This window comes from Talpa europaea, assembly GCF_964194135.1.
Source record: "Talpa europaea genome assembly, chromosome: 7".
NCBI lineage: Eukaryota > Metazoa > Chordata > Mammalia > Eulipotyphla > Talpidae > Talpa > Talpa europaea.
Genome location: NC_140074.1, coordinates 135713341 through 135726618, shown reverse-complemented (window position 1 = coordinate 135726618; position 13278 = coordinate 135713341). Strand labels below are relative to the sequence as shown.

Here is a 13278-nt window from a genome sequence, read left to right as displayed (position 1 = left end):
GGTTTCAAGAGCGCAGAACCGCCTCTGCGCAGGCACAGCTCTCCCGTGTGCGGGCGCTGCCCCTGCCCCTGCCCCTGCCTTCCACAGAGATTCAGCCGCCGCTGGCAGCGGTGGGCCCAGCCTGAGCAGGCGCTCGGTGCGCGGGAGCAGTACCCGCACAGCTCGGGCGCCTGGAGGCCTGGGGAGGGGGGCGTCCTGCCACATCCTTACCTGCCCTGCAGCGGCCGCTGTGACGGGCGGGAGGATGCAGCCTGTTCCAGGCGCGCGAGCGCTCCGGGGGGGACACCGACTCGCTGTACGTGAACCCTAAAAAGCCAAATGCCTGTTACCAAAGCAAAGGCATCACAGGACCAGTGTGTGCCACGCGCATGAGCGGGGCACCCCCCGCCAGACAGGCCCGGCCGTGGGGGGACACACACCCAAGAGCACCCAGGCCTGTTGCTGCGGCTCCCTCAGCAGGTGAGAGGAGGCACTGGGTCACCCGCCACCTGCCAGCCAGGCAGACCTCAGCCTGGCGAGCAGCATCTGGGGGCACCTAGCTCACAGCTGCTTAAGGTGGGTGGCGCCCCCCCCAAGGTAGGGGTGAGGGACGGGGATGGCCACGGCCCCTCGGCCTTCAGCTTCGTCCCAGAGCAGCCGGCCAGGGAGGCCAGGACGGCATCGGGGTGGAGATGCAATGGCGGGCCTCGTGGAGACGTCCACGCGGCAGGTTGGGTCGGCGCGTGGTGAGGAGGGTGGCGGCCTCTGCCCCGCGACCAGCACCCCGCGGGAAGCTGACTCCGCCCGATCGCATGGCGAGCTGCGCGCAGGAGCCCACGTTTTGAGAAGAGCGATACCTGCTTCCCGAGAGCCCCGGGGCCGGGGCCGGGCGTGGGGGAGGCGTCCGGGTCCCTGCCCATCTGTGCGGTGTGGGTGGTGACGAGGGGGGTCGGGGCCCTGCCTGCAAGGTGGTTCAGGGGCTCCTGACCCAGCCACTGTACGCAGGAGCTGGGCAGGAAAGCCTGCGGCTTCGCTGAGCCCACGGTGTGCCCGCGTCGCCGCCCGCTGCCCGGGAAGAGACGCCGCGTCCAGAGGCCGCGGGCAGGAGCGGGAGCGCTGACCCGCTGAGGGGCGCCCAGACGGCAAAGCCTCGGCAGAGCAGCCGGGCGCCCGGGGGCTGGGGTGGGTGTGGGAGCAGCTGCCAATAGGCACGGGGTCTCTTGCGGGGAGAAGGTGCCCTGGGGTTAGCGCGATGGCACCGAGCACCACGGCGTGTAAAGGCGCGTGTGGCGTGAGCTGAAGCCTCAGTGCTGGCGACACAACACGGGTCTCTGACGTCACACTTACAAAGGACACGGAGGGAGGACATGGCCGGGCCGCCTAAGCCGAGCGTGTCAGGCTGATCACGGGCACCGCAGGCGCTGACGGGGAGCGAAGGCCCTACTCGGGGACAGACGAGGACGCGCTGGCCGGGCCCCGGCTGCGTGAGCCACAGGTGAGGGCGTGCGGGCCGGTCAGTGGTTCGGCAGCGAGGGGGGTACTCCTGGGAAGAGGCTGGACTTTGGGGTCCCCCGGGATGCGCGCATCACAATCACCAGCATGACTGATACAAGCGCCCTGGCAAGGGGGCCCGCTGGGGGCGCGACCCGTCCGGCACTCCCGGAGGCGCTCGCCCACCGCGGCGCTGCCCACAGCAGCGGGAACACGTCCGTCCGAAGAGCTGACCGCCATGGCGCCCGCGGCTCCTCACCGCACCCGACGCCCCAGACCTCCCGCTGTCGCTGAAGGTGGGTGAGCGGCGGCCACCCACAGGGGGAAGCCAGCGGCAGGAAGGCACGAGGGGGACGCAGCGGGGTGACCTCAAGGTGATTAAATTGGCCAGTGGGCACAAAGCGCGCTGGGAGCGTCCAGCTGCACAACGTCCTAGAAGATGAACGTGGGCCTCTCGGCCAGGGACTGCCTCTGTCGGCCGCTGGGGCCGGGGCAGCGCCATCCACACGGCCCTGGGGGGGCGTCCCCCCCGCCATGGTCCTCTCTCACCAGGCCCAGCTGGACACCAGTCACCACAGTCACCGGCTGTGGGACGACGCAGGGGTGAGGTGGGGTGAGGGGCTGTCTGATGGGCGGAGCTGTCAGGTGTGAGCTGCTGGGATCCGCGATGTGGGGGTGGGGGGAGCAGAGGGGATATGGGGGCTCAGGTGATGGGGTACAAGGTGAGTTTTGCACCACTGAAGACATCAGGCCACGAGAGGTTTGGGGTGAGCGGCGCGCCGGGGGCGAGGGGCTGTTCGGAGTGCACAGCCTGGGACGTCCAGACACAGGTGGGGTGGCCACGTCCGCGGCTGGACGAGTCCTCCCTGCCCTGAACGCTGAAGGACCAGATGCTTCGTTGCAAATGCCCTTTTATTATTAAAACCATTGCACTTGGGATTAAGCGCCCCAGCTCCCGCCAACTCCCCTGAGATCAAGCCGCTCGTGGACGGGCCACACCTCCCCTGGCAGGCCCGGGCGGCGTTTGCAGCGGCTGCTGGCTCTGTCCCTCCCACGGGCCAGGGCAGCAGGGGCCTCGAGGTCGTGGCCTTGGTGCGGGCACCCTGTCCACGTGCGGCTCTGGTAGCAGCATGACCATCGCCACCCCCGACTGAGGCCGGTGGGGGCCGGCCCCGCTGTGGGGTCCGGGGGCTCCCTGGACCAGGAGGTAGACACGTCAGCAGATGTGGGTGTTGGGGGAGGTCGTGGCGCTGACCCTGAGCCCACAGGCCGAGCACAGGGCCCTGGGCCGCTGGTCAGGACCAGCTGAGGAGAAACCGCACACCCACGGTCAGCGAGACAGGGACGTCCAGGGTCTGGAGATGAGAAGAGTCAACCAGCGAAGCCCGGCCGGCAGGGGCAGGAGCCAGACGCAGTGGGGGTGGACGCTGGTGGGGGGCCGGGCGCGCTCAGCCCTGGGACACGGTGCTGTCCAGACGCGGCCCACGAGCCAACGTGGGGGAGGGGGGCAGACGCCCCTGCTCCTGCCAGGCCCCGGGCAGCGTGCCCCCCCCAGGCACCCCCAAGCCTCGCCCACCCGGGTCCAGCCCCGGGCGCTTGCCTTGTTCTCGGGGCTGTAGGTGAAGGACACGGGGACGCCGTCGGACAGAACCTGCCGGGGGGCCGCGGCCACCCCCAGGACGGTCACCCTCCTCAGCTGCAGGCCCGCCCCCTCGCTGGCCACGTGCACCAGCTCGCTCCTGACGGTGTTCTGTCCACAGAGGGGCCGCGTGAGCGGCGGCGGCGCCGGGCAGGTCCACACCACACCCCTGCACCCCGGGGCGCCTGGAGAAGGCCAGGACACACCTCCTGGCCGCCGTACGGTCTCCCCAGCCCGGCAGGCCAGGACTGCCGTCTCTGCGCTTGCCCACCCCCCCACCCCCGGCCCAGGACTCACGTTCCCGGCCAGGAAGACCACGTGCGTGTAGGCCCCTCGCTCCAGCACGTCCAGGCTCTCCCCGTCGTCCCAGAACAGCTCCCCGCGGGCCTCCCCACTCGCGGTCAGGGCCACGACCAGGGCCATGGGCTGCCCGCGGGTCTCGGTGGTGGTAAGGCCGGGGCCCTGCAGGAGGGCGCGCGGGTCGTGTCCCAAGCCCGGCCTCCAGGTCCAGGACTGCTGGACAGCCCAGCTGCGAGAGGCCGGACGGCCCAGAGCCGAGCAGCCTGGATGCTGAGGTGGCCCCGGCCAGGGGGGCCAGTCCCTCCCGCTTCCAGGGCGGGCCCCGGCCACACACAGACCAGCTGCGCCCGAGGCTTCTGCATCCCTGCCTTGAAGGCCGCCCCAGGGTCCCCCCACCCCCAGGGGTCTCTCCTCAGCCCTCCGTCCACACCCCACGCGGCGCTGGGCGGACCCCCGCGGGACAGAGGGCCTGCGGGTGTTGGTAGCCGGAAAGATGAAGCGGTGCCCCTCCCGCCGCGTCCAGACTGTCCTCCACCCGCAGGCACTGTCCGCTCTGCTGGGGAACCTGGGGGGCCCCAACTTAGTGATGGGCGTGGGCCCCAGTACCTGCAGGGGGAGGAGGTGCCCGGCCCGCAGATGGAGGTTGATGGTGTCCAGGGGCGCCGGCAGCGTCACCCACTGCCCCTTGCTGCGGATGGCAGGCTCGCGGGGGGCGCGGGACGGAAGCGGGAGGCTGCCGAGGGCCTCCATGGGCACCTGGAGGGGGCGTCCTGTCACCTGGGGGCCGCCGCCCTCAGCACACGGACTTGGGGCTCAGAGCAGGGACCCGGCCACTGAGTGGGGACCCCAGGTCCAGGGCAGGGGCAGGACTTGGGACGTGGAGCACAGAGACCCCACTCAGCTCCGCGGGGCCCTGGCCCGCCACCCCTCGGCCTCCCGTCCGGAACAGGGGCTGTCCAGGCCCTGGGCCCGCACGGGGGGCGCCGGCTGCTTGCAGCCAGGACGTAGCAGACCTGTTCCTGCTCCCCCAGGCCACACCCAGGCCGCCCCGCCCGGCACTCACCGTCTGCAGGTCGTACCACGTGCCGGCAGGGAAGTAGCCGGTCACCTCGGCCTGGCCGGCCTCCAGCACCGGGGTGATGAGCAGGGCCTCGCCCCACAGCAGCTGGCGGTCCACGGTCCAGGTGCGGGGGTCCTCAGGGAATCTGCGGGGGGCCCGGGTCAGCGGGCAGGGCCGAGGAGGCCCAGGAGGGGCAGACGCTGCTCCCTGGGGCTCCACTGAGCGGGCGGCACCGGGGCCAGCTGACGCGCCGGACGGCACAGGGCCCAGGCCCGAGGCTGCTCCTGCCGCCCCACTGGGCGCGAACACTGGTCCTGGGGGCGCTTCGCACCCCAGGGAGCCTGAGCCCTTCGGCCGGGCGCCCCCTTGAATCCTTCGCCGCTCCGGCCCGGACGCTGCCGCTTCCGCGTGTTTGTGGAAGGGCCGCCTTCTCCCCCCAGCCCAACCCGCCCTTGGCGTCACGCTGCCCCGGGCCTGGCGAGCGCGGCCCTGTCCCGTGCAACTTCCTAAGTGTCATTGGTGACACCGGACGCTCCTCTGGATCGTGTGTCTGCGCCGTGCAAGCGGCCAGCCGCCCGCTGGCTCGCCCCTCCCGGCGCCATTTTATCCAGGGAACCCCGAGGCGTCCTCCCGGGCGGGGCCGGCGGGCGTCCTCGGCCCTGCGCCCTCCAGACCAGGCGAGTCTGACCACAGCAGAACAGCCCCCTCGGGGTCCCCCTCTGTGTGCTTCACCCGGGTCCTTCCGTACTCTGACTGCCCCCATCCTGAGCTGGAAAGTAAGGGGTGGGAACCGGGGGTGCAGGGGCACCCCAGCACGGAGGGCCCAGGTCCTGACCCACTCAGCGGCGACACGCTCCCTGCTCAACTCCTGGCCGGGTGCCCTGCCCCTGTGGTGAGAGCCTCCCTCCCCTGGGTGCTCACTCCAGGAAGAGGGGCCGGGCCACGGTCTCCCCGGCGACGTGGGCGCGGTGGAACAGCGTGTAGAGGTGGGGCAGCAGGGCGTAGCGCAGCCCGAAGGCCCTCCTCATGGCAGCCTGCGCCGAATCGCTGAACCGGTACGGCTCCTGCGGCTGGGCCCGGAGAGGGATGGAGGGCTGGGCTCTGGGCCCCCACCCTGTGGGCCCTGCCGGAGAGCCAGCTTCCTGGCCGGCCAGCCTGTGCCTGGCGCATGGGCAGGAGACCACCGGGGAGGAGCCTTCCGGCCTGCCCGCCGCGCCAGAGGGCTGGTGAGGCCCTCCAGGCTGCCCGCCCCCCCCAGGCTGCCCGCCCCCCTCCAGGCTGCCCGCCCTACCAGGCTGCTGAGGTCGTTGTGGTTCCGCATGAAGGGGTAGAAGGCCCCCAGCTGCGTCCAGCGCACGCACAGTTCTTCCGACGTGTTGCCCAGGAAACCGCAGATGTCGGCCCCCACCAGGGGCACCCCCAGCAGGTTGAAGAGCAAGACATCTGGGAGAGCGGAGGAAGACTAAGTCCCGGGCTGCCCAGCTGGACCCGCTTGTGGCCAAGGAGCCCACAGACCAGTCCGCTCCCCCTGGGAGGTGAACTGGGGTGGGGGTGGGGGGCGGGCTGTGGGCCTGAGCCACGGTCTCCCCCGCGCGGGGCGAGGGCACGAGGAGAAGGGGTCTGCAGGCAGCGGCCATCGTCTCCTCGCAGACACCAGAGAGAACTGCGCGGACGACGGCCGCACCGGCGCTCCAGGCAAACCCCGCAGGCTGCGCCTCCCGCCCGGCTCTCACCTGGCACGGAGTCCGAGAGCTGCTCCCAGCTGCTCCACACGTCCCCGGTCCAGTGGCCGCCGTAGCGGCCGTGGCCGGCGAAGGTCGAGCGAGAGATCACGAAGGGGCGAGTCCCCCGGGCCTTCACCAGGGCCCTGGCGGGGAGGCGCGGAGGGCCAGTCACCACGTGGCAGCACCTCCTCCTGCCCGGGGTGCAGCGGGGCCGGGCTGGGGCCACCACCTGGGCCGGGGGCCCTGTCTGGCCGCCTGACCGCCATGGTGTCCCGGAGGAGAGCCCTTAGCCTCGGCCACCCCACTCCGTGTCTAGCCACCCGGGGCCAGCATGGGTGCGGGCTGGAGTGCCTGGGCTTCCTCCCGCACCCTCGAAGTCCCAAGCTGGCCCTCACCGGTGGGAGGCAAAGGCTTCTGTGAGGCCGTAGAGGTTGTGCAGGTTGTAGTGCGTGGAGAGGAACTGGCGGCTGGAGGCACAGATGGTGGCCGCCCGGAGGGTCCCGCCGACCACCCCTGGAGGAGAGAGCGGGGCCCTACGTTCAGGGTGCCACCTTGGGGGGCTGGTGTCCCCCCCCCGCCCCAGCCACCCTCTTCTCGGGAACAAGAGCTTGGAGTCCCCCAAACCAGAGAAGAAAAACCACCGATGGAAGTACTAGACCCCCACGGGTGGGCGGGCGGCGCACCGGGCACGTAGGGTGGGCTCTCCAGGTCGTTGTCGGGGCAGCCGTCCACTGAGCCCTTCACGAAGTTGGACGGCTCGTTCATGTCCTGCAAGAGAGGCCCGTGGTGGGTGCCCAGCTGGGCAGGGTGGGGGGTGCCGCCCATGGCCCAGGGGGCCCCCCACTCACAATCCACATGCCGTCGAAGGGCACCTGGGCGTGGAACTCGACCACCATGTCCTGCCACCAGTCCAGGGCCTCGGGGTTGGTGAAGTCAGGGAAGGCGCAGGGGCCCGGCCACACCTGGAAGAGAGGCCTGAGAGGGAGCCCCCCAGCCTGTACCAGGCCCTGAGAGTCCCAGCCTGGGGGGGTGGGTACAGCATTGGTGACAGGACCATGGGAAAAACTCCCCTCTGGCCCCACTTGCAGACTTAGGCCTGGGGCCCTGGAATCTGCCCTCCAGGGGCGTCCCCTGAGCTGAGCACCTTGAGCTGGTTCTGGGCAAGCCCCGGATCAGGAGGGCAGAAACTCGGTGGGGTGCCCACAGGGGGCCTGGGGCTCTCAGGAATCCCCAGGGGCCCCAAGCTCTGGCCAAGGGTGCAGAGCTGCCCAGGCCGGGCCCGCTGCCCAGGAGCCGGGGGCTCTGGAGGAAGCACCCGAGGAGGTGACTCGAGGCCCCGGCGGCCCGCCCCGCCGTCCCAGGGCACCAGCGCCTCGCCCCACAGCGGCCCTGCCCGCGCTACCTTCCCAACGAGCGGCTGCCCCGTGGCGTTGGTGATGAAGACGCCCCTCCGCAGCCCCTCGTCGTAGGGCCTGTAGCTCCCCGGGGGGCCCGCGCTGCTGATGGCAGGGTCCTGCGGAGGACACTGTCGGGAGGCGCAGGCCGCGCGCGGGCGGCCCGAGTCTCGCTTGTCCTTCGAGCTCCCCGGCCGGCCTGGGGCGTCTCTCCCCAGCGAGAGACGGAGAAGCCCGGCACCCGCCCTCGGGGCGGCCGTCGACTGCGGCTCTCATCCGGGCCAGGACGCCCCACGAGGGCTGCCGAGAGCGCGCGTCCCGGGGCGCCCACCCCCTGCCCTCTGCGGCCCGTACACGCACCACGAGCACCACGTAGCGCCGGCCGCCGCGGTGCAGCTCGCGCACCAGGCCCGGGAGGTCGCCGAAGCCGCCTGCGCCGAAGGTGAAGTCGCGGCGCGCGTCCATGTAGTCCAGGTCGTTCCACTGCGCGTCCTGGTGGACGGACGCCCCGCGGTGACCGCCCTGTGGGCCCCGCCGCCCTGCGGGCACGCCCCGCCCTGCGGGCACCCCCGCCCTGCGGGCACCGCCACCCTGCGGGCACCCCCGACCCTGCGGGCACCCCCCGCCCTGCGGGTACCCCCGCCCTGCGGGCACCCACCACCCTGCGGGCACCACCGCCCTGTGGGTACCCACCACCCTGCGGGCACCCACCACTCTGTGGGCCCCGCAGCCCTGCGGGTACCCCCGCCCTGCGGGCGCCCCCCGCCCTGCGGGCACCCACCACCCTGCGGGCCCCGCAGCCCTGCGGGCACCCCCACCCTGCGGGCACCGCCGCCCTGCGGTCACCCCCACCCTGCGGGCACCCACCACCCTGCGGGCACTGCCGCCCTGCGGGCACCCCCGCCCTGCGGGCACCCACCACCCTGCGGGCACCGCAGCCCGCGCCCGCCGCCCGCGCTCACCAGGGGGAAGCCGGCGCGGGTCATGTTCTCCGCGGCCTGGCGCGTGAGGGCGGCGGAGGAGTAGCCCCAGCGGCTCAGGTGGAAGCCCAGGCCCCAGTAGGGCGGCATGGACGGGCGGCCTGCGGTGGGCGGGGCGCGGTGGGCGGGGCCGGCCGGAGGCGGGGCGAGGGCAGGGCTTGCGGTGGGCGGGGCCGGGACTGGGCGGGGCAGAAGGCGCGGCAAGGACGGGGCGGGACAGGAGGCGGGGCAAGGGCAGGGCAGGGGGCGGGGCAAAAGGCGTGGCAAGGATAGGGGGCGGGGCCGGAGGCGGGGCGAGGGTAGAAGGCGTGGCGAGGACGGGGGCGGGGCCGGGCGGGGAGGGACAGGAGGCGGGGCGAGGGCAGGGCAGAAGGCGTGGCAAGGACAGGGGGTGGGACCGGGCGGGGCGGGACCGGAGGCGGGGCGAGGGCAGGGGGCGGGGCGGAAGGCGCGGCCGGGACATGGGGCGGGGCGGGGCCAGGCCGGGGCGCGGCGGAGGGCTGGGTGCGGAGGTGCGGGGCAGGGCGGAGCGTACCCACGACGTCCAGGTACTGCCGCACCACACTCTTGGGCTCCGGGCCCAGGAAGACATACACGTCCAGGATCCCTCCTGTCGTCCGCCAGCTGAGGGCCGGGCTGGGCTGCAGGACCACATCTGGTGGGAGTGGCCAGGCTCAGGGACGGACACCACATCCCAGGGACCGCCGGCGCCGGCGGGTCCTCCCTGATGGGGGTGGGGGCGCAGTGACCCTGAGCTGAGCGGCTGGGGCCCTGGAGCAGGATGGGGAGAGCAGCTGGACCCCGGAAGCCCCCCATCTGGCCTCTCTCGCCGAGTGGGGGTCCTGGAGATGCTGCTTGAGATGCCCCGGCACAGCTGGCAGAGGAAGAAACCACTGGGCTTATCCTCGGGGTAGCGATCTAGGGACACCTTCAGCCTGTGGGGGCAGCTCAAGAGCCCCACACTCTGCCCATGAAGGATGGGGCTGAGGCTGTACCCAGAGGAGCCCCGGGGGGGGCTCGGAGGCAGACCTGGCTGGGGCCGGGGCCCAGAGCCGCGGGGCCTGCGGCTACTGCTCACCCATGGCGTTGCTGTTGAGCAGGAAGACCCCGTGCGCCGACCCGCCGTCCTCCAGCGCCAGGTAGAAAGGGTGAGAGCCGTACAGGTTCGCGTCGTGCTGGGACCCGGGACAGGCTGGTAGGGCACTCTCGCTCCCCTGTGCCGTCCCCCACTCCTCCCCCCCAAGCCCCCACCCTCCGTACCGCAGGGGCCATGTCCCGGTTCCAGAGGGTGACCCTGGTCCAGTCGGTGCTGAGCATCAGGGACCCCAGGCGCTCCGCGAGGCCGGTGATGTGCTGGGTGGGCAGGGAGGTGGACAGCTGCAGGAACTGGTCGGCGAAGAACAGGGGGGCCACCGTGGTGTTCAGCCTGCGGGGCACAGACCAGGCCTCACACCTGGGGCAGCTGATGCCCGAGGTGGACCCTCCCAGAGCCCACGAGTCAGGGCCTGGTGCCCTCTAAGGAGGGTGGGATGGGCCTGGCCAGCTCCGGGACGTACTGACCTGGGCAGAAGCAGCCAGCCAGGTCCCCCCGCACGGGCATGGGGAGCATGGAGCATATTCGGAGGAGGGGCTGGCAGCACCCACATTGGCCATGGTGGGCAGGGGACCGGAGTGCCCCACGAGCCCTGCCTGAGAGCTGGGGCCGGGCAAGGCCGCCCGAGAAGGCCTAGGAGTAGAGGCCCCTGCCCCCCACCTCCCCGGCAGGCCCAAGCTGCCCAGCCCAGAGCCACGGTATGCCCGAGGTCACACGGGGTCAAGGGTAAGGCTAACACCACAGGGCCAGCCTCGTCGGGGCGCGCCCACTGCAAGTGCTGGCCGCCGGGCAGGCTCCTGCTGTCCAGCAGAGAGCACCGCCCTGGCTCGGCTCTCCGCCGAAGGGCCACTCCTGAGGCCTCTTCTAGCCCTGCCCTCCACAGCTACCGCCTGTTTCTAGAACCTTCTAGCCACACGGCTCCCAACACTGCTTTTACGGACTGGCTCATGCCTGGCTGCTAGCCTAGAGCAGGGGGTAACCCAGCCCGCACGTGAGGGGGTACACTGCCTTCCAGACGGTGCCTTCTCTGCGGATGGGGGCGGCTCCGAGCGGCCTCGCTCCCGAGCGTGAGGCTGCGGTCCGGGGCAGAGCGGTGCCGGCCAGCTCCGAGCGATGCGCACAGGGAACTACGTGTCACGACACGCGGCCCCCGCAGAGACCTCACGCACGGGGGGCGGGGCCCTCCGATGGCTAGGCGGGGAGGGGGCGCCGCAGCCATTCAGCCAGGAGGGGGCCGTGGGGGACACTCGAGGTGCAGCCACACGCTGGGGACCCAGGCGCCCTGGTGCATCCAGGTCCCTGGAGGACCAGGCTGCTCGGGCGCCTCGGAGCTGCTCCCGCTCCTGCAGGGTCAGGCGCTCTGGGCAGGGAGGCGGGCGGGGGAGAGGCTCCTGCCCCGCGGGGGCGCAGCAGAGAACCAAGCAGCCTGGCGCTGAGGAGGGCCCCGGCACGGCGCTGCCAGCACGGCTTGGCGGGGCCCCCGCCCTTCCCCGTAAAGTGGGGAAGTCACAGACCCACCCCCGGCTGCCCCCGGAGCGACATGCAGCAAGATCGCGTTGGAAGGACAAATAAATAGGACGACACTGCCTGGTTTTCAGCAGGCGCCGCTGGCCTTTGGGCTGGGTCACTGTGATGTGGGGCGTCCAGCACCCCACCCCCCCGGGTGCTGAGCAGTCGCGGGACGCCGGCAGCCCCTGCCCGCTGTGGCAACCGCATCTCCAGCTGCTGTGGCGTGTCCCCGGGGCAGCCACCCCCGCTGGGCCCCGCCGGGCGGCCGGGCCCTCCCAGGGCCGAGGGGAAGCCGCCAGGGGACACTCACAACACCCGACCGTCCAGCCTCCGGCGCACGACCAGCCCGAAGGGCTCCCGCGAGAACTCCACGCTGTAGAGCGGGGCCCGGGCCCGGCGGCGGGCGCGCGGGGTCCGCAGCGGCACCTCGTAGCGCCTGTTGGCGGGGTCTTTGATCTAGGAGGAGCGCGGAGGCCGTCAGGCTGCGCAGGGGCCGGGCAGCCCTCCCCCACCTGCTGTGGCCCGGAGAACCCCTCTGGGGGCCGGGGCTCGCCCGCGCTTCGGACCAGCGAGCGCCCACCCCGCGCGGCTCGCGCCGCCTAGCCACCAGCTCCTCCGGGTTCTCTGGGACCCAAATGGACTGCGCCCTGCGTTTGTATTTGCTGGCGCTGGCGAGGCTCTGCCCCCAGGACCCCCGTCATGGCGTGAGGTGGCGAGGGGCACCCGGCTCCGTGGGGCACGCAGCAGTCCGGGGGGGCAGACGACCCGGCCCGTGTGTGCTGGGAAGCCCAGAGGCCAGGGGCTGGGAGACCGCTGGGCTGACTGAGGCCTTGCCCTGGAGTGGGGGACCCCACACCGGGCAGGCGAGCCCGGCCGCCCTCTGCCCCTCTTCCCTGCAGGTACCCGCAGGACTCGGGCCCCCGTGGGTGAGGCTGACCGCCCTGCTCCCGAGCCCGCCGCGGCATGCTCCAGGACCTCTGGCCACCGTCTCCGCCCTACCACTCCCGGGGCGCAGGCACCGCACAGGCCCACGCTGGCCTCCCAGGGAGACGCCCCCACCCCCCTCCGGCCCGGCCCACGCGCCCCGCCCACCGTGACATGCAGCCGGCTCTCAGTCTCCATCAGCACGTCCAGCCGCAAGGTCAGGACGTCCTTGGGGAAGAAGGTGGGGGTGGCGCGGGTCAGCGTGGCCGTGTAGCCCGTGTCTGTGCTGCTCAGGTTCCCCAGCACGTAGCTCGGGTAGCTGGGGGGGAAGAAGCACCAGGGCTGCCCCATCCTGGGGGCCTGGCGTTGCCTGGCAGGCGCGTAGCAGCAGCCCCGGGCCTCGCACTGCTCCCGGGTGATGCCCTTATCAGGGGCACAGTCGAAGCGGCTGTTGGGGGGCACGTCGCACTGCGTGGGTGCGGTGCCGGGGTGGCCATGGTCCTCTGGGGCAGGCAGGCGCCCAGGGCGGTTCTCCCCCGAGACCCGGGAGAAGCCACGCCACTCCCGGGGGGCCGCCTTGGTGTGCTGGAGCAGGGTGCACCCCAGGAAGGCGGCCGTGGCAAAGGACAGGAGGGCGCAGACCACCAGCAGTGGGCCGGAGCAGGGGGGCTTCCGGGCGCCCATGACGGGGTGCGGCTGCGGGTCCTGGAGGCCTGCAGAGAGGAGAGCAGGACTCAGCCGGGGCGGCGGGAGGCAGGGGGCGGCCTCCAGCTTGCTGGCCCGGTGCACCCAGGGCGAGGCCCCCGGGCACCGAGGAGGGGCGCACAGTCGGCCTCCTGGGGGCGGTCACGGTAACCTCCGCGGTCTGCACCCCGCGCACCCCAGCAAGCCCTCTGCACGGCTCTTCGCCTGGCCTGAAGCCGGCGTCCCCTGCGCAGGCCCACCCGGGCTTCTTCTCAGCAGCGTGTTATTCCACAACGGAACGACCGTCTACTCGGGGAGCAAACAGCGGCCCCTGCGGGCACCCTGGTCCTACAGCGGGCACGTCACCGCGGGGGCCGGGTGTGCTTGAGCGAATCCGCCCTGCCCCGCCCCGCTTCTCTGGCCCAGCGAGCTGTGCATTTGGCACCAGAGCACCCACTTTCCCGCCGCCCCTCACACCGCAGGCGTCTCCCGCGGCTCTCA

At 72.4% G+C, this 13278-nt stretch overlaps 1 protein-coding gene across 1 annotated transcript; it reads right to left on the bottom strand.

Annotated features, from left to right (window-relative positions):
- Nucleotides 1-2453: 2453 nt before the first annotated feature.
- On the bottom strand, nt 2454-12777 carry GAA (alpha glucosidase; the record flags this gene model as incomplete). Its single annotated transcript, XM_084237070.1, has 19 exons — nt 2454-2825; nt 3071-3220; nt 3407-3571; nt 4016-4165; nt 4473-4614; nt 5391-5539; nt 5761-5912; nt 6203-6336; nt 6589-6706; nt 6877-6961; nt 7042-7155; nt 7596-7706; nt 7948-8079; nt 8550-8668; nt 9103-9222; nt 9646-9742; nt 9828-9993; nt 11480-11625; nt 12262-12777. 19 exons carry the CDS (start codon nt 12775-12777, stop codon nt 2766-2768), a joined length of 2826 nt encoding a protein of 941 aa, XP_084093196.1. The 3' UTR covers nt 2454-2765.
- Nucleotides 12778-13278: the final 501 nt, after the last annotated feature.